This window comes from Octopus sinensis, linkage group LG11 (assembly GCF_006345805.1).
Source record: "Octopus sinensis linkage group LG11, ASM634580v1, whole genome shotgun sequence".
Classification (NCBI taxonomy): Eukaryota; Metazoa; Mollusca; class Cephalopoda; order Octopoda; family Octopodidae; genus Octopus; species Octopus sinensis.
This window is the reverse complement of record NC_043007.1, coordinates 20,729,682-20,751,749: the sequence shown is the minus strand read 5'-3', so window position 1 is coordinate 20,751,749 and position 22,068 is coordinate 20,729,682. Positions and strand designations below refer to the sequence as shown.

Below are 22,068 nucleotides of genomic sequence, written 5' to 3'. Positions count from 1 at the left end.
TTTTACTAAATTCTTTGTTATATTTAAAATTAATTGAAAGAAACACAGACCATCTCAAAATAAATGCAGTAACGAAAGGGTTAAGCTAGCTTTTCTAACTAGAGGATGTAAAACCCTGTTGTCGATCATCGATTTCTTTCCAGTTAATTTTTCCTTGAAAAACGACTTTATCTGAAACGTAAAATTTTCCTCTGCCCTCAGCAAGTTCATTGAACTCTATTTTGATTTTTACGAAATAACACAAGTATTGCTGACACAGATCAACACCAGCCACTTTGGTGTTAGTTTTATTCTATTAAGTTTAGGAAAAACTTGAGCTATTGAATTAACCCTTTTGTTACCGTATTTATTTTGAGGTGCTCTGTGTTTCTTTCAATTACTTTAAATATAATAAAGAATTTAGTAAAATAACTTAGTTATCATTAAGCTAGTGTTAAGAACATAAATTGTGACTAAGGTTTGGTGGAAGATTTTAATTAAAAACTTATGAAAACAAGACATTTGTACTAGAGATCCAGAGGCGGTTTCAGCCAGGTTGGTATCGAAAGGGTTAAGCCATTAACTCTCATCATTTTCTATCCTTCTATTTAGGAGAGTTACAATCAACAAGGTAGATTTGGTTCAAAATTATTTTGATAGTTAACTATCATATATGTTTTTTTTTTATATATTTGATTGAAGTTTAGCTTCGAACCAAAAGTTAGTTTGCTATCCATGCACAAAAACATGTGTATTTATTAGCACTTTGATTAGCTCTTGTTTAATATTGAAGACAAGTTTCTCAGCTCACATTTGACTTCAATATAAATTTCTCTTGTTATTAATTCAGTTTGAACGGAGACCAAGTTGTGGTTGATAGTATGAAGTTGGATTCAAAACTTGTATCAGGCATGAGATATCTTATTCAAACTGGCCATATCCAGCCCAAATGTTCTACCTGTTTTATGTTAAAACTGGCCAGATTTGGCCTCTTACACTTACCCTACAATATTATTCTAAGAATATACAATCACGTCATTGAAATCTCAAAGCTAAGAGATAAAGCATGATTAATTGAAAACAATGTGAATAATAATAATAATGATGATAATAATGAAATTATTGTATACAGTGCTCAGGTGCACCACAACTTGTCAAAAGTGCATATAAAGCATATGTCTGGGAAGTGAACAGTGTATGAGTCAGATACATGCTTGTGTGTGAATGGAGGGGAGAAAATCAGGTGTAGTGTTGGTGAATAGACATTATATTTGAGTTATCTGAATACTAAAGGGTTAGGGAAAGAACTAGCTCAGTTCTTTTATATTACTGTAGTCCAAAGTTCAAACCCTAGGACTGTCACCATGCTGGGGCATTGCATTTAAGAGTTTTAATCAAATATAACAACTCCAGTACACACATTCATCAAAGCTAGATTTTTTTTCCCATCCTATTTTTTTTGCAGCAGACATTAAACTACAGATAGTCAAATAATCCAGCAACATCACTGATTCCACCAGTCTGAGAAAGCTTGCAGGATCATGGGCTGTGTTCTTGTTCATAAAGAATAAAAGAATATTTTTATAAATATGCTTTTTACACATTTAGTTTCGGTGAGAATATTTTTTATAAAACGCATTCCAATATCTTGGTTCGGCCTTTGGACATTTATAAAAAGGAAAGATCTTGAATCTGTTGTTTCAGCATATTTCTAGATGTTCACCCTGAGGAACCTTACACTTGATAACATGTGTTTTGGGAGCAGGCATCTTACCACATAGCCACACCTATGCTGTTGTTATTTCTTTTATACAAGAAAGATTTTTCTTTTTTTTCTATGTAAACTTCATAAAACCCAAACATAATTCCTTTCGCCAAAGATTAACAGTTTACAAACATACAGAATCTAGAAAATTTATATTGAAAAATCTTACAAATTTATTTGATTTAATAAAAATAAAAAATGGAACATAAAAAAATATGTAAAATATATATTGTAATAAAAGACATTTTATTTTCTGAATAATTAAAAAGTTTTAGATTTTTTTCAAAACAAATGAGAATATTTGAAATGTAATAAATTTTTGAATGAATGATGTGTGTGTGTGAGTGTGTGTGTATAAATATATGTATTTCATTCATTATCATCACTATCTTTTTAACATTTACTTTTCCATGTTTACATGGGCCAGTGAGAGAGTACACTAGAGCAAAGTTTATGTGTGTATGTGTGTGTATTATCATCATTATCTAATGTCTGCTTTTCCATGCTGGCATGGGTCTTCCGGACAGTTAGGTGATACAAAAATGAGACAACAAAACATCCAGATAGACGATACAAAGAAAGCAAGGATGGGTCATTCAAAGTTTTCTTTCTTCAGTCAAGTACCAGATTATCTTCACAATTTTGACCGATTGTACTTGAGATTGCCCCAATCTGGCCAGCCCCAAGGAAAAACTAAGCTAGAGTATTAGATTCCTTGGAAGAAAGCAGCGAATGTATGCAAAAACAAGGACGGAAAAAAAAACAGTGAAACATTTCTGGGGAAAATTTTCCGTGAAAATTTTGTAAAAATTTTTCGTGAAAATTTTCGAAAAATTTTTGAGTAAAATTTACGTTGGAAACTTTCGAAAAATTTTTGGGGAAAAGTATGGAAGGCCAGCGGTGCCAAAATCACAAAGTATGGAATGCCAGCAGTGCCAAAATCACAAAGTATGGAAGGCCAGCGGTGCCAAAATCACAAAGTATGGAAGGCTTCAAGGACCACGTTGCTCAACCATGCAGCACACACTTCATGCATGTGCATTGTACTTCCCCTTTGTTCCAAAATAGAAACCCCTTTATTACAATCAGGGATTCCCACACTGTTCTTACTCTGGCTTCTATGCTTTCATCATACCAACATTTCCACTGGTTACTCGATCACCTTGCTAAGAAAATCCATCAAATGTGCCTTCCAAGCATTTGAAAGAATCCGTTCTGTGTGTATGTTTATTGCTAACTACTCCTGTACATCTGCCACATATGAAGTCTGCTTTCTCTGTCAGCATCCATGAAGATCCACTACACTTCTTGTGCATCAGTAGTTTACCTGATTATGAGCCTGAAGCAAGAGATGCTCCAGTATTATTATTTTATTTTAAAAAATAATATCCAGTATCTAAAATGCAATTTACTTCAGAGAGAGAGGTGGGTGGAAGGAGGGATAGACAGATAGATAAATAGATGGATGGATATATAGATAGATAGATAGATAGATAGGTAGACGGACAGGCGGATGGAGGGATTAATGGATGGATGGATGGATAGATGGATAGATAGATACATGGATAGATGAATAGATGAATAGATAGATAGATAGATATAGATAGATAGATAGATAGATAGATAGATAGATAGATAGATAGATGGATGGATGGTTGGATAGATAGATAGATAGATAGATAGATGGATGGATGGTTGGATAGATAGATAGATAGATGGATGGATGGTTGGATAGATAGCTAGATGGATAGATAGATAGATAGACAGACAGACAGATGTCAGCATGGAAAACAGATATCACACAATGTTTGATAACTGGTATCCATGCTAGCGAGGTGCAAAGAGCACCATACGAGTGTGATCGTCGACAGAGCAGCTAACCGGCTTTTGTGTCAGTGGGACATAAAAGGCACCATTCGAGTGTGATCATTACCAGCGTCGCCTTACCGGCACTTGAGCCCTGTGCTAGTAGTGTGATCGTTGCCAGAGCAGCTAGCTGGCTTCTGTACCAGTGGCACGTAAAAGGCACCATTCGAGAGTGATCGTTACCAGCGTCGCCTTACTGGTACCTGTGCTGATGGCATGAGTAAAAAGATTCGAGCAAGGTCGTTGCCAGTACCGCCTGACTGGCCCCCGTGCCGGTGGCATGTAAAAAGCACCCACAACACTCTCGGAGTGGTTGGCTTTAGGAAGGGCATCCTGCTGTAGAAACTCTGCCAGATCAAGATTAGAGCCTGGTGCAGCCATCTGGTTTGCCAGCCCTCAGTCAAATCGTCCAACCCATGCTAGCATGGAAAGCGGACGTTAAACGATGATGATGATCATCATCATCATTATCAAAAGATCAGAGAACGTTCACTGGCCTAAAAGATCCAACTATAATGGCAAATCCTATCCATTTGTGAGGACAATACTTATTGAACAACCTAGCTTTATACCTGGTGTCTTCTGTACAAATGGTAAAGCAACCAAAATGGTCAAGTCTCATTTGGCTCCGTGATGTTCTAATTCTACAATTAGGTTTATTATGATTCATTTAATGTAACATGTCACCAGTGTTTAATACTGAAATTTTATTGCAAGTAATATTAAAAATACATTTTCAACAATATACCTTAACACAATTGTAACGAAACTGTATCTATCTATCTATCTATATATATATATATATATATATATATATATATAATATATTTATATAATATACACATATATATATATGCAGTAATGGAAAAGAGGAATTCCGATTATCCCCACGTGGTGAATTGTAATGTATATAAGAAATTAAAAAGGAAAATACACACACACACATAGTTTTAATATAATTTTTAATATATCGACCGGTTTCACTATCGCTATTCATGATATTATGTTTTACTTATTTGAATATATATTTTTTCTTAAGAAGAAATTTTGTCCATGTTGTGTGTGATGAAATTCACGAGTGAATGACTTCACAAGTAGATAAATTCACTCGTGAATTTCATCACACACAACATGGACAAAATTTCTTCTTAAGAAAAAACATATATTCAAATAAGTAAAACATATTATCATGAATAGCGATAGCGAAACCGGTCGATATATTAAAAATTATATTAAAACCATGGAAGTGTGTGTATTTTCCTTTTTTAATTTCTTATATATATATATTATATATATATATATATATATATATATATATATATATATATTTATATATGTGTATGTATGTATGTATGTATTCATATGTAAATAGAAAACGGATGAGCTGATTTTGAAGTAGCATTAGTAATAAAAAAAATATATCTCTAGACCTGTTTACTCTGAAATAGTAAAAAATAAAAATGTAAATAAATTAGAGTTGTCACGTTAGTAAATGTGGAATCTTTGTTTATATACAAAAATTAATACATTCCTAAAACAACATTCCAAAAACATTAAATAAATACAAAAAAAAAATAAGTGGTGGAAGAATTTACAGATTTTATGAGAAAATGATTTCATGGAAGCCAAATCAAACTTTCTTTCCTCTCCTCGGTCTGCCAGTCCCCCTTTGTGGTTTTCTCTTAGTTTGTTTATCTTTATTCAGAACAAATGTTATACACTGGTTATCTAGATATTCCAGCAGTTTATTAGCAGGGCATTTTATATTGGACTCTTCAAGAGTCTTCTTCAAAACATCAAAATCAAGAGGTTCGTACTGAAGTACTTTTCTATAGAAGTCAGGATTAGTTTGGATAAAAGCATTTACTTTACTAAAAAGTATTTCTCCATTCGCCTGCTGACTGCTCATTACTTCTTCTGCCTCATTAGCAATATAATTTTCTTCATATATAACCACTCCATCATTTTCAAAACTTGAAATATTTATAGGAGATATACTCTCAGCTGATTCTTTATCAGTCTTAGGATCCTTGGGTTCTGGGGAGCTTACTTGGAATCTGTTCGTCTCAGAGATTTCCTTAATTGTATCCCTACTCGTGTCGTGTTCACTATCGCTTTTATACTGATGAGTTCTGATAAAGATGTCTTTAAGAACCTTTATCATATTCTTCTTAGGTCTTGCTTTGCAACCGTATTTCTTCATCTCTTTTTTCAGGCCTGGTGTGGTCATTTTATCGTAATCCGGCATTGGGGTAAAGGGCGAAAGAATACTTTGCTCTTTTTCACGATAGTTTGCTGGGGTTTGAAATTTTGCTTCAGGATTACCCTTCAGATCAATATTTTCAAATGAATCAGATAAAGTACAATTTAATTCCGATCCCAGACATGACAAGTTTTTTATATCTTCCATCATACTTGTGTAAGAACAATCATGTGATGAAGAGGGAGCAAGGTTTTGTTCAGCTGCAGGAGGTAAATCTAGTTTATCTTTACTGGAGTTCAAATTAACATTGGAATGTGAAGGTACTGGGGAGAATGGTACCATATCATCAAAATTATCATCAGAAAATTGTCCCCAGACGTCATTGGTGACATTATGATTTGACTGAAGGTTTTCACAGTTTGTAATTTTTTTATCAGAAGCTGATGGTCCAGTAAACGATTTCACAAGGGAGTCAGGATTTCCAACATCCACACTTTTGTTTCCTGTTGAACTGCAAATTATGGATTTTGCCGTAATCTTTTTGAATACAAATCTCTTCTTTGGTTTTTCAGATGGTTCCACTTGGTGTTCTTTGGTGGAACAGAAATCATTCGAGATGTTTGGGGAAAGTTTCTTTAAATCTGCCGTTTCAGCTTCATTGGTAACATCACCATCAAACTGTTTAGTTTTCCTGTCTTCATCATTATACAACTCATCGGAAATATTAAAAGATGAATTTAATGAACATTTCTCTGATGATTCCTCCACCCTTGCCACTGTTTCTAAATTACTACTTGCCTCTAGGTTAAGGTTTTCCTTAACAGTTTTTCTTTTCTGCGGTGAGCAAGACTTTCTACTTCGTTTATTTTTCTCCAAAATAAATGTTATACACTGATTCTCAAGATATTCAAGCAGTTTTTTATTTGAGCATTTTATATTAGATTCTCCAAGTCTTTTCTTCAAAACACCAAAATCGACTGGCTCATACTCAAGTATTTTTTTATACAAGTCAGGATTATCCTGGATAAAACTATTTAATACACTAAAATGGGCTTTCCCATAAGTTGTTTCATTCATATCATCAGCAAAGAAACTTTCTTCATATATTTCTCTATCATTTTCATAACTCGAATTCTTTTCAGGAGACGCACTTCCAATGGATTCCCTATTTGACTCAGCGTCATTAGATTGTTTAGGGCTTATTTGCAGATTATTTATCTCAGAAATGTCCCCATATGCCTCCTTACTTATATCAAGATCACTCTCATTTTTAAACTGATGCGTATTTTCATAGCTGTCATTAAAAACTGTAATAATACTCGTTTCAGATTTTACTGTGTATACTTCATTGCTGCCACTCTCGTTACATAAATTAACAGACGAATTTAATGAATTGATTGGTGAAAACTGCACCTCTTTGCTTGTATCTAACTTTGAATTGTCTGAGTCTAAAATTGGAGAACTTCTCTTATATAAAGTTAAATGACTGTTCCCTTCCGTTTCAAGATCCTTCTTAGTTTTCTTCCTGTTTAAAGGTGAACAGGACAGAGAACTTTGTTTTCTTTTTCTATTTTGGTTTTGAGAAAAAGTCTCTGGTTGATCATCATTCAGGTTTTTATTTATGTCCTTGACTTCTTGTGTTTTTGGAAAAACTGGAGCAGGAGAATTTAGAAAACCAAATTTTTCTCCTAAATTACAATTAGTCTCTGTAGGAAGAGACAGAGGAACAGTCAGTTCTTTGTTTGATCCATCAGCAGACGTCAAAGACCGAGATGTATAAATAATCCTACAAACTGGATTATCTGCAACGTTATTATCTACATTTGGACTATTATTTATTTGGTCGCTGTCTTTAGTTAAGGAGACAATTTCATGACTAGAAAAGCTAGGTTCTGAAATGCCTGGTTTATTTTCTTTATGGCAAGGAAATATATTTTCCACTATTTGATGAGACAATGTGAATTCATGTTGGTTATGAAAACTATTCTGGATACTGGTCTTGTTGTTTTCTGCAGTTTCTAGCTCTTCGTCACTAAATAATTCTTTGGACATGTTTGACAGATCATCACTTAAACTTAATACATTTTCCCTGTTGTTGTGAAGGTTGTCCTTTTCGGGTGTTGCAATATCATCACAATTAGATTTTGTCTCAGGAGAATTGTTAAAAGATTCGTCCTCAAAATGAATTGGAGAAAAATCTTCAATTAATTCAGCATTATTTAATTGGTGTTGCTCTTTATTATCAGAGTTATTATTGCTGTTATCAGTTAAATTAGTAGAAACAGGCAAAGTGGATGTGAATGATGGAAGCACATTTTTATTTAGCACGAAACCTTTTTCAGCCTCTGGTGGATGAGGTGTGTTCTGTGAGGATGTTAAGTCGGATGGAGACTTTTGCAGTGTCATCACAACATCACAAGGGTTATTGTCAGTTTTATCAGTGGATAAAGGATCAGTATTGTAATTAGATTGTGGTTCGTTTGGCTGATTGTCACAGTTTATTTCAGGTAACTGAGCAGATGATCCAAGTTGAGAAGAAACAGGCACATTTGACAAATAATCCAAATTGCTTCCATTATCACCAGAATATCCATTTAATGATTTTTCCAAAACTTTCGAAGAAGGTGAGATAACATTTGGAGAGGAATTTGTGGGATTTTGAAATTCGGCAGAATCTTTTGTTACAGTAGACTGGTCGTCATTCTGAGAATTTTGAGGTTGTTCCTCTCTATCTAATATTTTATAATCACAGCTTGGATTTTCTGGGCAAATATTTCTGTTGTCAACATCGTCATCTGAGCTTTCAAGCAAATAATCAATCATACTATCAACTGTTTTTAAAGGAGATGGATAAAAATCTGAACTTTGTTGGTTATGATTTACACTGGTTTTTGATATTTTCTCACAGGCTTGAAATAATTCAGGCATTTCAAGCTCCTGGGAGAGCATCCTTAAGTTGTTTGCTTGAGTTTCATCTATATTTAACTGCCCTGCATAAATATACTTCAGAAGCACTATTAACAGATCATGAGATACTTCGCTCAGATGAACTGTGGGTGTCTCAAGATGAGTAGAGACTCTGTTTAAAATATTGGGGCATCTGATTTGGAGAATTATTTTATGTCCAAAAACTTTAGTTCCGTCAGCTGTCATAAACTGAACATCACTAAAACTAGAGTTGTTGACTAACTGACAAAGGTCTGAACTTAAAGATGTAAGTAAACCTGTTGAACGTTCTTCATTCGTTTCTTTTTGAACATTTGGTGACTCATCTTCGACAGGATTGTGCATAGAACCATTTGTAGGTTCATCGTCATTGGCCAGCTCAGCTAAGATAAGAGCAGTTTGGCTTGGCGCTACTGGTTGCTCATCCGTTTCTTTATCAGCAGAATCAGTTGTATTTCGATTAATAACACTTTCAGTGTTTCTAGATAAATGTTTCAATCGACTTCCTACATTTAAAACATCCATTTCAATGGGGGGCATCAATGAATTCACATAGAATGGAAGTTTTGAAGAATCTGCCTGAGTTAGCGAAGATTTTAGCCATAGATTGGAAGGTTCTGTTGAAACTAAAGAACTATGTTTATGCCTTTTACTTAAGGAAACATTTTCAAAATTTTCGTTCATAATATTAGCAACTTTTCCGGCATTGCATTCTTGGCGCTCTTCATCCGATAACGTAACTAACAACGGAAGTTGTTTGTTTTTCTGATTTTTTAACTCTTTCAAAACTTCTTTTTTTATATTCTGGATACACCGACTTAATTGCTCTTCCTGTTTGTTTTGTTCTTCTTGAAGAGAATTAGACATGGCTAGCGCTAGCTCAAGCTGATCATCAGGAGCTTTTTTAGACTTGGATGTTTTTCTATTCTTTGGCTGCCTTTTGTTTGTGGTCAATCTGCTGGGTTCACCATGGACATTTGCAATAACGTGCTGTCCAGGTGCAATAAATTTATCCCTTCCACAGCTTTTGAAATGCATCTCTCTTAAAGAAAAAGACTTAAACTGCTGCCCACACATAGGACAAATGACTACAGATTGTGTTAGAGTGTCAGGGGGAGCTTTTGCATTTTCTGCCTGGTCAATACATGTGTTGATATGCTGAGTTCTGTGTAATGAATTCAAGCAGGTCAAATCTGTTTTACATATACAACACAGGATTTTGTCAGATTCTGGAGAGTCGTTAGTTGTCAAGGCATTTTCGTTCAGTTCTTCATGCAACTTATGGGCTAATATTTCATCTTGGGATATTTGGCTGTGTTTTGTTTTATTGTCAAATGGCTTGTGGCTGGATGACTGAAATTGTTCCTTGAGACATTGTAGTACATGCTCTTCGAATAATAGAACAGGAAAATCATCTTTGCATGTAGGACACACCTTCATTTGTACTTCAGTAAAATCATTGTCTAATTTCAGTTTATTTTGTCCATGGTCAAATCCTGTTTCTGTGGGAGCAATTGGAGATGTAATAGCATAAACAAGGGGAGATGTAACTGTAGAAAAGTGTGAATCTGCTTCGGCGGGGACATGTGAAGGTGTAACAGAAAAGACATGTGAAGAGGTCCCATTGGAGATATGTGAAGATGTAACATTAGGAATGTGTGAAGATACTTCAGTGAAGACATGTGAAGATGTTCCGGTGGGGACATGTGAAGATGTAACAAGAGGGACACGTGAAGCTGTTTCAATGGGGACATGTGAAGATGTAACAAGAGGGACACGTGAAGCTGTTTCAATGGGGACATGTGAAGATGTAACAAGAGGGACACGTGAAGCTGTTTCAATGGGGACATGTGAAGATGTAAACGGGGAAATATGTGAAGATGTAATAGTGGGGACATGTGAAGATGTAAACGGGGAAATATGTGAAGATGTAATAGTGGAGACATGTGAAGATGTAACAAAATGGACAATTGAAGATGAAACATTAGGGATATGTGAAAATGTAACAGAAGGGATATGTGAAGATGCAACAGAGGGGACATGTGAAGACATAACAGGGGGGACATGTGAAGACATAACAGAGGGGGCATATGAAGATGTAACAGAAGGGATACAGGAAGATGTAACAGAGAGGTCATGTGAAGATGTAACAGAGGTGGCATGTGAAGATGTAACAGAGAGGACATGTGAAGATGAAACAGAGGAGACATGTGAAGATGTAACAGTGGGAACACATTTTCTGGATTCTTTGATATTGAATTTATAACTAATTTTTCTCCTATTTCGCAAGTAAGTTCCGCTGCTATTAGATATTTCAGACTGCTCACCTGAAATGAAAGAAGAGTTTCCTTTTTCCACAATTTCCAAGGGGTCACAAGGACTTTTGCAGATTGTGGTGCCAGAAAAAGAAGCATTATTATCTGAACTTTGAATCAAATCAAACAAATTTTGACTTTTTGGCAATCTAGACTTGGAAATTTGTTGAGTCAGGGTATTACATAAAGACTTTTCTTCAAGAAACTTTTTACCAAAATCTGAGGTCTTTGATTTGGAATTTACTTTGTTTTTGCTCTCCTTAAGTTGCTTACTCGGAGGTTTAACAGATTTTGGCTGAGATAAATGAATTTTTTCAGGTTTCGGAGATGGGGTAACATTTTGCAAATGTGAATCTTCATTTTTGGTCTGGGAAGATTTTCTTGCACGTTTCCTGGAACTTTCTGGAGGAGTTACGCTCACAGATTCGACGGAAGTGTTTGCTGATATACTCTGTTTTGCGTTTTTTCTAATTAAAGAATAGTCCTTTTTCTGAGGATCGTTAAGTCTTACATAATCAATTTGGTTACGGAGTCTAGATCTGCCGGTACCAATTTTCCTCTCAGGAGTTTTAAAATCATTGGAATCATTAAAATTCACTTCAGGTTTTAAAAACAAACATTCAGTATTTTTCTCGTTTTCTGTATCTTTACATATTCTTTTTTTAGTAGTTACTTCTTTTGCTTCTTTAGGGATTTTCTTACTTGATTTAGGTGTTCTCTTCACTCCTACCATGGTTAAAATGAAAAATGAAAAAAGGAGCTGCAAAAAAAAAAAAAAAATATTAATTAATAAATAAATAAAAGCAAGATGTCGTTAAATTTTTTTAAATAAGGGCAAAAAGAAATTCAGAAAAAAATAAAAGTGAACAAAAAAAACTTACATATTTATAAATTTAAAGAAACTAACATTCGTTTTTTTTATACACGATCCCTATTGATCGGCCCAGCTTTTTTTCTTTTTTTTTCCACGATCCCTTTTGATCGGAATCCCCCTCTTTTTTTTTCACGATCCCTTTTGATTGAAATTCGCACCCCCTTTTTTTTCACGATCCCTTTAGACTGGAATTCGCCCTCCCCTTTTTTACCCCCTTCTCTTGTTCCCAAAAAGAAAAGCTCTACTTTGTATTTTGTCCCTTCTGTGTCTAGCCCTGCGTGGCCAATAAAGAAATCTATAAGCGTCGAAATGTTTTATTGTAAGATAGAATTAGGATGATAATTTATTTTCAAATGCAGAATCGCTGTCAGAACAGGAGAAATATTGGGTAAATTACTCTTACAAAATGGAAAAATTTGTCAACAAACAGCCATGGGACTCAAACCCACATCCTTCAATGACTGGCCGAGTGCTATACCATTAAGCTAAACTGCCTGCTGACAAATTAATCTGCAAGTTTAGATGCTATAAAGTTAAAGCACAACTACATGTTTATAAATATAAACAAACTAACATTTTTTTTATAAGCATCAAAACATGTATAAGATACAAATAAATGATCATCTTATTTGAACAAAAAACATTATTCTTCATTGCTCTATCTTTTTTACATCATTTATTCAATCAACGAAGTCACTTTAAAGTTAACTCCTAATTTCTAAGTGTTGATCAAATGCAGCATAGAACTGACGGTACAGTATTTATTTTAGATTCAAATTAGGCAATAAAAGCTGCTCCATAATGAAAACATTATCAAGACCACTTACTTAATGTACATGTGTTATTTAAACGCCAAAAGTTGTGGTTTTTTGTCCAGGGAAAATCCCTTTAACCTTTTAGCATTCAGATTAATTTGTCAAAAGTAATCCTTATTTATTCATAGTTTTAAAAAATTACCTGATATTATTTTGTACCTTCAAGATAGGAAAGATGTAATTGCTTATTTTTAGAGTGACGTTACAGGGTAGGTGTGAGATGCATGTTCTGGCCAGTTTGAACATAAAATGTATAGAATATTTGGGCCGGATATAGCCGGTTTAAACACTAAAGGGTTAAAGATGTATAATGTTAAAAAAATATAATATACAGGATGGACCAAAATGATCTGACACATTTGGAGGCTTAATAAAAGCACAAAATAAGAAATAAGGAAAAGAAAAATATTATTTTCTGAATGTACATATAATGCCATTTTATTTCATTAAGTTTTAAAAATTAAATCAGCTAAATGCTTCCCATCCTTGTCGACACACTGTTGGAGACGTTCATGAAAGTTATCGATAACTCTATGGCTCATTTCTGCTGCAATGGTTAAATGTGATTTCTTCTTTTGGGGATATTTAAAATCAAAAGTATTCAGTCATCGCCCTCGGTCTATTGATGAATTAAAACGCGCAATTTGTGTAGAAATAGCAACCATTCCAGAAGAAATGATCCATAGAGTTATCGATAACTTTCATGAGCATCTCCAATAGTGTGTTGACAATGATGGGAAGCATTTAGCTGATTTAATTTTTAAAACTTAATGAAGTAAAATGGTATTATATGTACATTCAGAAAATAAAATTTTTCTTTTCATTATTTCTTGTTTTGTGCTTTTATTAAGCCTCCAAATGTGTCAGATCATTTTGGTCCACCCTGTATTTCAGAGTTAGGCAGAATGAAATTGCGTCAGAAGTGATTACGAGAGCAACAGATATGCATTTCATCATAGTTGCGGCTTATCAATGTCACATACTCATGGCGTTTCCAAAACAAAATCGAATCTACAAGTCTGAAATATAAACAGATAGAGCATAAACTATCTGCTGGTTTGTAATGGCACCACATAAGCAGAATAAATTCAAAATATGCAAAAGAAGCAGCTCTACAATAAAAACAGTATCAATACAACATACTTAAGGCGGCGAGCTGGCAGAAGCGTTAGCACGCTGGGCAAAATGCTTAGCGGTATTTCGTCTGCCGTTATGTTCTGAGTTCAAATTCCGGCAAGGTTGACTTTGCCTTTCATCCTTTCGGGGTCGATGAATTAAGTACCAGTAACGCACTGGGGTCGATATAATCAACTTAATCAGTTTGTCTGTCCTTGTTTCTCCCCTCTATGTTTAGCCCCTTGTGGGAAGTAAAGAAATAGGTATTTCATCTGTCTTTATGTTCTGAGTTCCAATTCCGCTGAGGTCGACTTTGCCTTTCATTCTTTTGGTGGTCGATAAATTAAGTACCAGTTGCGTACTGGGATCAATTTAATTGACTGGCCCCCCTCCCCAAACATTTCGGGCCTTGTGCCTAGAGTAGAAAAGAACATACTTAAATCTCATTTTGTTACATAAATTTGGTGTCTTCTAAATTTTTAGAATGTTACCATTTTATGTAGAATGCTTTTTAGCTTGAAAGTTTGAAAATTACACTTTTGTTGTGTTAAAAAACAATATACCTCAGAGGCAGGCAAAATGAAATGACCCCAGAAGTGATCACAAAAGCAACAGATATACATTTCAACACAGTAGCCGTTTATCAATGTTATATACTCTTGACACTTCTGAAACAAAATCAAATCTAATATTTATTTTATATATACAGGCGCAGGAGTGGCTGTGTGGTAAGTAGCTTGCTAACCAACCACATGGTTCTGGGTTCAGTCCCACTGCGTGGCACCTTGGGCAAGTATCTTCTACTATAGCCTCGGGCCGACCAAAGCCTTGTGAGTGGATTTGGTAGATGGAAACTGAAAGAAGCCCGTCGTATATATGTATATATATGTGGGCACATAACAAACACCATCCGGTTGTGGCCGTTCGCCAGCCTCATCTAGCACCTGTGTCGGTGGCACATAAAAACACCTTCCGAAGACCCGGCAAGACTAGTCAGGCCATAAACCATGGCCCCTACCTGGGACGTAGTCAGTCCACCTGTGCATACCTTCCTCCTTGTGATACTTGTGAAGGCCTGTTGAGGCAAGTGAAAATCAAAATCAAAATCAAATCAAAACAAATCAAAATAGATGAGCATCAATGGAATTTGTATCTTTGTGGTACCAGTGCCGGTGGCACACAAGAGAAAACCATCCGAAAGTGGCCGTAGCCAGTACCGCATCGACTGGCCTCCGTGCTGTGGGCACATGACAAACACCATCCGATCGTGGCCGTTCGCCAGCCTCATCTAGCACCTGTGTCGGTGGCACATAAAAAACCATCCGAAGACCCGGCAAGACTAGTCAGGCCATAACCCATGGCCCCTACCTGGAACGTAGTCAGTCCACCTGTGCATACCTTCCTTCTTGTGACACTTGTGAAGACCTGTTGAGGCAAGTGAAAATCAAAAAAATCAAATCAAAACAAATCAAAATAGATGAACATCAATGGAATCTGTATCTTTGTGGTACCAGTGCCGGTGGCACACACTTTGTGGTACCAGTGCCGGTGGCACACAAGAAAACCATCCGAACGTGGCCGTAGCCAGTTCCGCATCGACCGGCCTCCGTGCTGTGGGCACGTAACAAACACCATCCGATCATGGCCGTTCGCCAGCCTCATCTGGCACCTGTGTCGGTGGCACATAAAAACACCTTCCGAAGACCCGGCAAGACTAGTCAGTCCACCTGTGCATACCTTCCTTCTTGTGACACTTGTGAAGACCGGTTGAGGCAAGTGAAAATCAAAATCAAATCAAAATAGACAAAATAGATGAACATCAATGAATTTGTATCTTGTGGTACCAGTGCCTGTGGCACACAAGAAATCCATCAGTGCCGTAGTCAGTGCGGTGGGCACATGACAAACACCATCCGATCGTGGCCGTTCGCCAGCCTCATCTAGCACCTGTGTCGGTGGCACATAAAAACACCATCCGAAGACCCGGCAAGACTAGTCAGGCCATAACCATGGCCCCTACCTGGGACGTAGTCAGTCCACCTGTGCATACCTTCCTTCTTGTGACACTTGTGAAGACCTGTTGAGACAAGTGAAAATCAAAACAAAAAAAAATAGATGAACATCAATGGAATTTGTATCTTTGTGGTACCAGTGCCGGTGGCACGTGGCACATAAGAAAACCATCCGAACGTGGCCGTAGCCAGTACCGCATCGACTGGCCTCCGTGCTGTGGGCACGTAACAAGTACCATCCGATCGTGGCCGTTTGCCAGCCTCATCTGGCACCTGTGTCGGTGGCACATAAAAACACCATCCGAGCGTGGCCGTCTGCCAGCCTCGTCTGGCACCTGTGTCGGTGGCACATAAAAACACCATCCGAGCGTGGCCGTCTGCCAGCCTCGTCTGGCACCTGTGTCGGTGGCACATAAAAACCACCATCCGAGCGTGGCCGTCTGCCAGCCTCATCTGGCACCTGTGTCGGTGGCACATAAAAACACCATCCGAGCGTGGCCGTTTGCCAGCCTCGTCTGGCACCTGTGTCGGTGGCACATAAATCACTCACCCCACTACACTCTCGGAGTGGTTGGCATTAGGAAGGGCATCCAGCTGTAGAAACACTGCCAGATCTGACTGACTGGTGCAGCTTTCGGGCTCCCCAGACCCCAGTTGAACCGTCCAACCCATGCTAGCATGGAAAGCGGACGTTAAATGATGATGATGATGATGATGATGATGATGTGTGTGTGTGTTTGTGTGTCTGTGTTTGTCCCCCTAGCATTGCTTGACAACCGATGCTGGTGTGTTTATGTCCCCGTCACTTAGCAGTTCGGCAAAAGAGACCGATAGAATAAGTACTGGGCTTACAAAGAATAAGTCCCGGGGTCGAGTTGCTCGATTAAAGGCAGTGCTCCAGCATGGCCGCAGTCAAAATGACTGAAACAAGTAAAAAAGAAAAAAAGAAAAAGCGGGTGGGATGAGCAAATTGTTGCGATTTTATATTTTTAATTTTGCGCATGTGCATTGTTTGTTTTTGATTTTGTTGACTACACAGTATAGTAGGGACAGTTGGGCACTGTCTGTGAGAAAAACAGCACCATGATTGCAATTCACTCTGCCAGAAATTTGGAAACGACATACTGTACTGCTTGGTAGTCATACCAGAAGCTCCAATACAACCATTTCAGAATATTTGGATGTCAATCTGAGGACATGTACCGAGAGTGATAAAAATCAAACATCCAGTCAACATCATGGTGTTTGGAGTGATCACTAGTGATGACGACGTTATGCCTCCATTCATCTTCCCACACAGCCTCAGACTCAACACAGAGGCCTACATCAAGTGCCTGGAGGAGGTAGGGCTGAATATATGAAGAGCTTACTTTCAAAACCAGATAGATACATTGGAATGACTTTTGAGTAACTGAGGGAATTTAGTGTCTAAATATATCTGATTTTGATTGAAAGACTAAGATTCACCTACTCTTTTACTTGTTTCAGTCATTTGACTGCGGCCACGCTGGAGCACCGCCTTTAGTCGAGCAAATCGACCCCAGGACTTATTCTTTGTAAGCATAGTACTTATTCTATCGGTCTCTTTTTGCCGATCCGCTAAGTTACGGGGGACGTAAACACACCAGCATCAGTTGTCAAGCGATGTTGGAGGAACAAACACAGACACATATACACACACACATATATATATATATATACATATATACATATACACGACGGGCTTCTTTCAGTTTCCGTCTACCAAATCCACTCACAAGGCTTTGGTCGGCCCGAGGCTATAGTAGAAGACACTTGCCCAAGGTGCCATGCAGTGGGACTGAACCTGGAACCAAGTGGTTGGTAAGCAAGCTACTTACCACACAGCCGCTCCTACGCCTGTCTATAAGGTATATATCCCAGTTTGACTGAAAAGAATTTCATGTGCATAAAGCCAGTAGCTTGCAGATTGTGTTTTAATGGATATCATGAAATTGACCAACTATGCATGTCTACCAGTTTTGAAAGTAAGCTCCTCATATGACACATAAATAGAGATTCAGTAGTTTTCAATAGAAAGTTTTATTACTCTAAAATTTTCATGTATAAAGAAGTTAGTTTTACTCTCATGACAATGAACTATAAAAGCATAAACTTTCAAATCAAATGGCAAACAGCATAAACTGGTAATATTCTGAAAATTTAGAAAACATCAAGTTTATGTAAACAAAATGAAATAAAAATACGGACATCCCCACAATTCAGAAGGGTCCATGAAACGAATTCTTCAGTAATAGGAAAATGGATATGTGTTTTCTGTCATAGGATCTACATGTCTGGGAAGTAAACAATTAGGGCCAGATATCATCATCATCATCATTTAACGTCCGCTTTCCATGCTAGCATGGGTTGGATGATTTGACTGAGGTCTGGCAAACCAGACTTTAATCTGATCTGGCAGAGTTTCTACAGCTGGATGCCCTTCCTAACGCCAACCACTCCGAGAGTGTAGTGGCTGCTTTTATGTGCCACCGGCACGAGGGCCAGTTTGGTGGTGCTGGCAACAGCCACACTCAAATGGTGCTTTTTATATGTCACCTACACAAGAGCCAATCCAGCGGCACTGGTGACGACCTCGCTCGAATGTTTCATGTGCCACCAGCACAAGTGCTAGTAAGGTGACGCAGTAACGATCACGCTTGAATGATGTGTTTAATGTGCCATCAGCACGAAGGCCAGCTTGTTGCTCTGGCAACAATCTCACTCATATGGTACTCTTAGCGCTCCACTATCAACGGATGCCAGTCACCGAGTTTGATTGATTTCACGTGCTTCAACAGGTCTCCGCAATCGAGTGATTTCGACTTCGATTTCACTTGCCTCAACTGGTCTTCGCAAGCAGAGTTTAGTGTCCAATGAAGAAAAGGCACGCATAAGTGAGTTAAACACTAAAGGATTATATCAGTGGTGTTATTGTCACAGAGGAAGTTAATGAGAGTTTGTAAGAATAATTGCTTAACGAGAATAGATCGGTTAAATCATTTGAATTCACCTTTTGACCTGGCTAACATCTCCTATTCACAGGGCTACTTTCATTTTCATAAGACACTGGAAACAAAGAAACACCACAAACTTCTGAGTTTCATATTGTCTGAAGTGAAGCTGTTCTGAATGCTAATTCTTCATTTTGTTTATACGTAATCCTTATGTTAGCATGCATGACTTAGTTTTTAGTTTCTTGGCATTAATTGATCCAATAATAATTATTTTTATATAAATTTTTGTATGAAATCATCATCATCATCATTGTTTGACTTCAGTTTTCCGTGCTATGAAATAGTTTTAGAATCAACAGGATGTTTGTGTTTACGTTGAAGTTCACTTGAACAGATTTTCGGAGTAATACCTAAAAAGAAAAAAGACCTTTGTTGCAGAGATAAAACATTATTTTTATCTCTTCATTCTGGAAGTTTTACATTTGAAACGACCTTTGCCTAATGCTGTCATTATCCATACATCATCCACCAGTCCTTCACCTTGAAAAATTTCAAGATTTCTGAATATGAAGTGTTTCCCTTTTTTACTGCCCCTGGATCTTGTTGTGCTGTGTACATACTGTATGAAACAACAATCTCTTACATCATCATCATTTTAGTATCCATTCTTCCATACTTGCAAAAGTTGGACAGTATTTATTGACCCAGTTTCTACAACTGGATGCCTTTCCTGCCACCAACCTTCACCTGTTTCCAAGTACTTTCAATAAATTCCTAGTCTAGAGTTCCTCCTCTTGAACATACTGCAATAGCTTCTTTAATCAAAGCTCTGCAATTAATTTTAATTTCCTAGCACTGCTTTGTTCTCTGCTCTGTTGTCATCTTGCAATAATCTCAAAAGATTATTGCTTTTCTTTCTTTTTTCTTTTTTTCTTTTATTACTTGTTTCAGTCATTTGACTGTGGCCATGCTGGGGCACCGCCTTTAATCAAACAACTCAACCCCGGGACTTATTCTTTGTAACCCCAGTACTTATTCTATCGGTCTCTTTTGCCGAACCGCTAAGTGACGGGGACATAAACACACCAGCATCGGTTGTCAAGCAATGCTAGGGGCCAAACACAGACACACAAACATACACGCACATTAATATATATACATATATACGACGGGCTTCTTTCAGTTTCCGTCTACCAAATCCACTCACAAGGCTTTGGTCGACCCGAGGCTATAGTAGAAGACACTTGCCCAAGGTGCCATGCAGTGGGACTGAACCTGGAACCATGTGGTTGGTAAACAAGCTACTTACCACACAGCCACTTCTGCGCCTATTTTTGGTTTTGCTTTTTAATACAATTTTGTCCCAAACTAGGCTTGAGGCCACCATAACATATACAAAGAAGGCAAAGAAGAGGCCTACAAATTCAAAAGATGTCAATTGACAGAAAGCTTAAAGGACAGAATATCAAAGACCAGAGGGAAACAAAAGGATGGTAGTGAGTTCCAGAGAGCAGCAATCCTAAGAAAGAAGCTATTGGAATAAAAGGACTTATTATTAACAGCAAGGTCAACAGAGAAATGGGAAAAGGAGAGACATCATGTTTAAAGGTCTTGATAGAGGGTACTAGACTAAGGCGTCGAGCTGGCTGAAACGTTAGCACGCCGGGCGAAATGCTTAGCAGTATTTCGTCTGCCGTTACATTCTGAGTTCAAATTCTGGCAAGGTCGACTTTGCCTTTCATCCTTTCGGGGTCGATAAATTAAGTACCAGTTACGCACTGGGGTCGATGTAATCGACTTAATACTTATGTCTGTCCCTGTTTGTCCCCTCTAGGTACTAGACTAGAAAGTTCATTAGAGCAATGACCATGAAAATACTTAAGGAAAAGACACAACAAAGATACATTTCGATGATCAGCCAAAAACCTCCAACCAAGTAGAAAGAAGAGGACCCGTGTTAACATCTTGATCCCGAATTCTATCAAGAATGTAAACACCCGGAAGAGGTTGTTGCTATTATGGTTTGTCGTAATGTGTAGGATGACAGTGTAAAAGCAGACGCAAATAAAATATATTTATTTTTATGTGTCTAATCATTATTTGGGTTGAAAACATTGAGGGAACGATCTTAGACAAATGGTAAGATATCTTGAATGTTTCTGTGAAACTTATGCACGTGTGAGCTGGCAGAAACGTTAAGCACGCCGGGTGAAATGCTCAGCGGTATTTCGTCTGCTGTTATGTTCTGAGTTCAAATTCCGCCGAGGTCGACTTTGCTTTTCATCCTTTCGGACTCGATTAAATAAGTACCAGTTACGCACTGGAGTCGATGTAATCGACTTAATTCGTTTGTCTTTGTTTGTCCTCTCTGTGTTTAGCCCCTTGTGGGTAGTAAAGAAATAGGTATTTCGTCTGCCGTTACGTTCTGAGTTCAAATTCCGCCGAGGTCGACTTTGCCTTTCATCCTTTCGGGGTCGATAAATTAAGTACCAGTTACGCACTGGGGTCGATGTAATCGACTTGATCCGTTTGTCTGTCCCCTTTGTGTTTAGCCCCTTGTGGGTAGTAAAGAAATAGGTTATCATTTGAACTGAAAATCCTGAGAGAGCGAAAGAGTACAATGTTGCTTTTCGTTATATAAAGTGAAACAAGGATGAACGGGGTTGCACAATAATCATTTCACAATTACTCGTTTCTTGTTTAATGAATTTATTGCCTGGAAAAAAACATTCCTAACGGACATAACCTTAGATTCAGAACAAAAAGAGTTGACTTACAGTTGAATGGAATCCGTCGCAGTGTTGATGTTGATGTGGTTATTTAATTGGGTTTTTGGCATCACATTCGATAAAAACAACTGTCGTTGGCCAGAGATGGCTAATTCCTGGACATGACGATCACTTAAATTGTACAGAAGTACAGTTGCTTAGAATATTAATAACGATAAGGAAATGCATAAGTCAAAGAAGGTGTTTCCCTCTTGATCTCTGTCTGTGATAGGAATATACTGGCAGGTTATTCTTTACGATATCGATACACTGGTGCATTATGCTTGCTATTCGGATCTAGATGAGATCTCCGGTTAAGATATGCTTTAAAAAAAAGATGATATTAATAAAAAAAACAGAATCGGAGGAAATTTAGAAAATACATTAAACTTCCCGGTTTTTGTTTGTTTTGAACGATTATTACGCATGCGTGT

At 37.3% G+C, this 22,068-nt stretch overlaps 1 protein-coding gene across 3 annotated transcripts; it reads right to left on the bottom strand.

The window, feature by feature from the left end:
- Window positions 1-5,099: 5,099 nt before the first annotated feature.
- Window positions 5,100-22,068, bottom strand: LOC115217132. Of its 3 annotated transcripts, none has more exons than XM_036507194.1 (3): window positions 21,644-22,068; window positions 10,666-11,834; window positions 5,100-10,569 (listed from the first exon to the last, which is right to left on the bottom strand). In XM_036507194.1, the coding sequence occupies exons 2-3, from the start codon at window positions 11,805-11,807 to the stop codon at window positions 5,241-5,243; spliced, it is 6,471 nt and encodes a 2,156-aa protein (XP_036363087.1). In that variant the 5' UTR covers window positions 11,808-11,834; window positions 21,644-22,068; the 3' UTR covers window positions 5,100-5,240. The 3 variants fall into 3 exon arrangements, with proteins under 3 accessions (XP_036363087.1, XP_036363086.1, XP_029642600.1); XM_036507193.1 differs by having other exon boundaries at window positions 5,100-10,809; window positions 10,858-11,834; XM_029786740.2 differs by having other exon boundaries at window positions 5,100-11,834.

Excerpts from the sequence above, each read along its gene's own strand:
- LOC115217132 (XM_029786740.2), bottom strand. The coding sequence starts at position 11,807 with ATGGTAGGAGTGAAGAGAACACCTAAATCAAGTAAGAAAATCCCTAAA.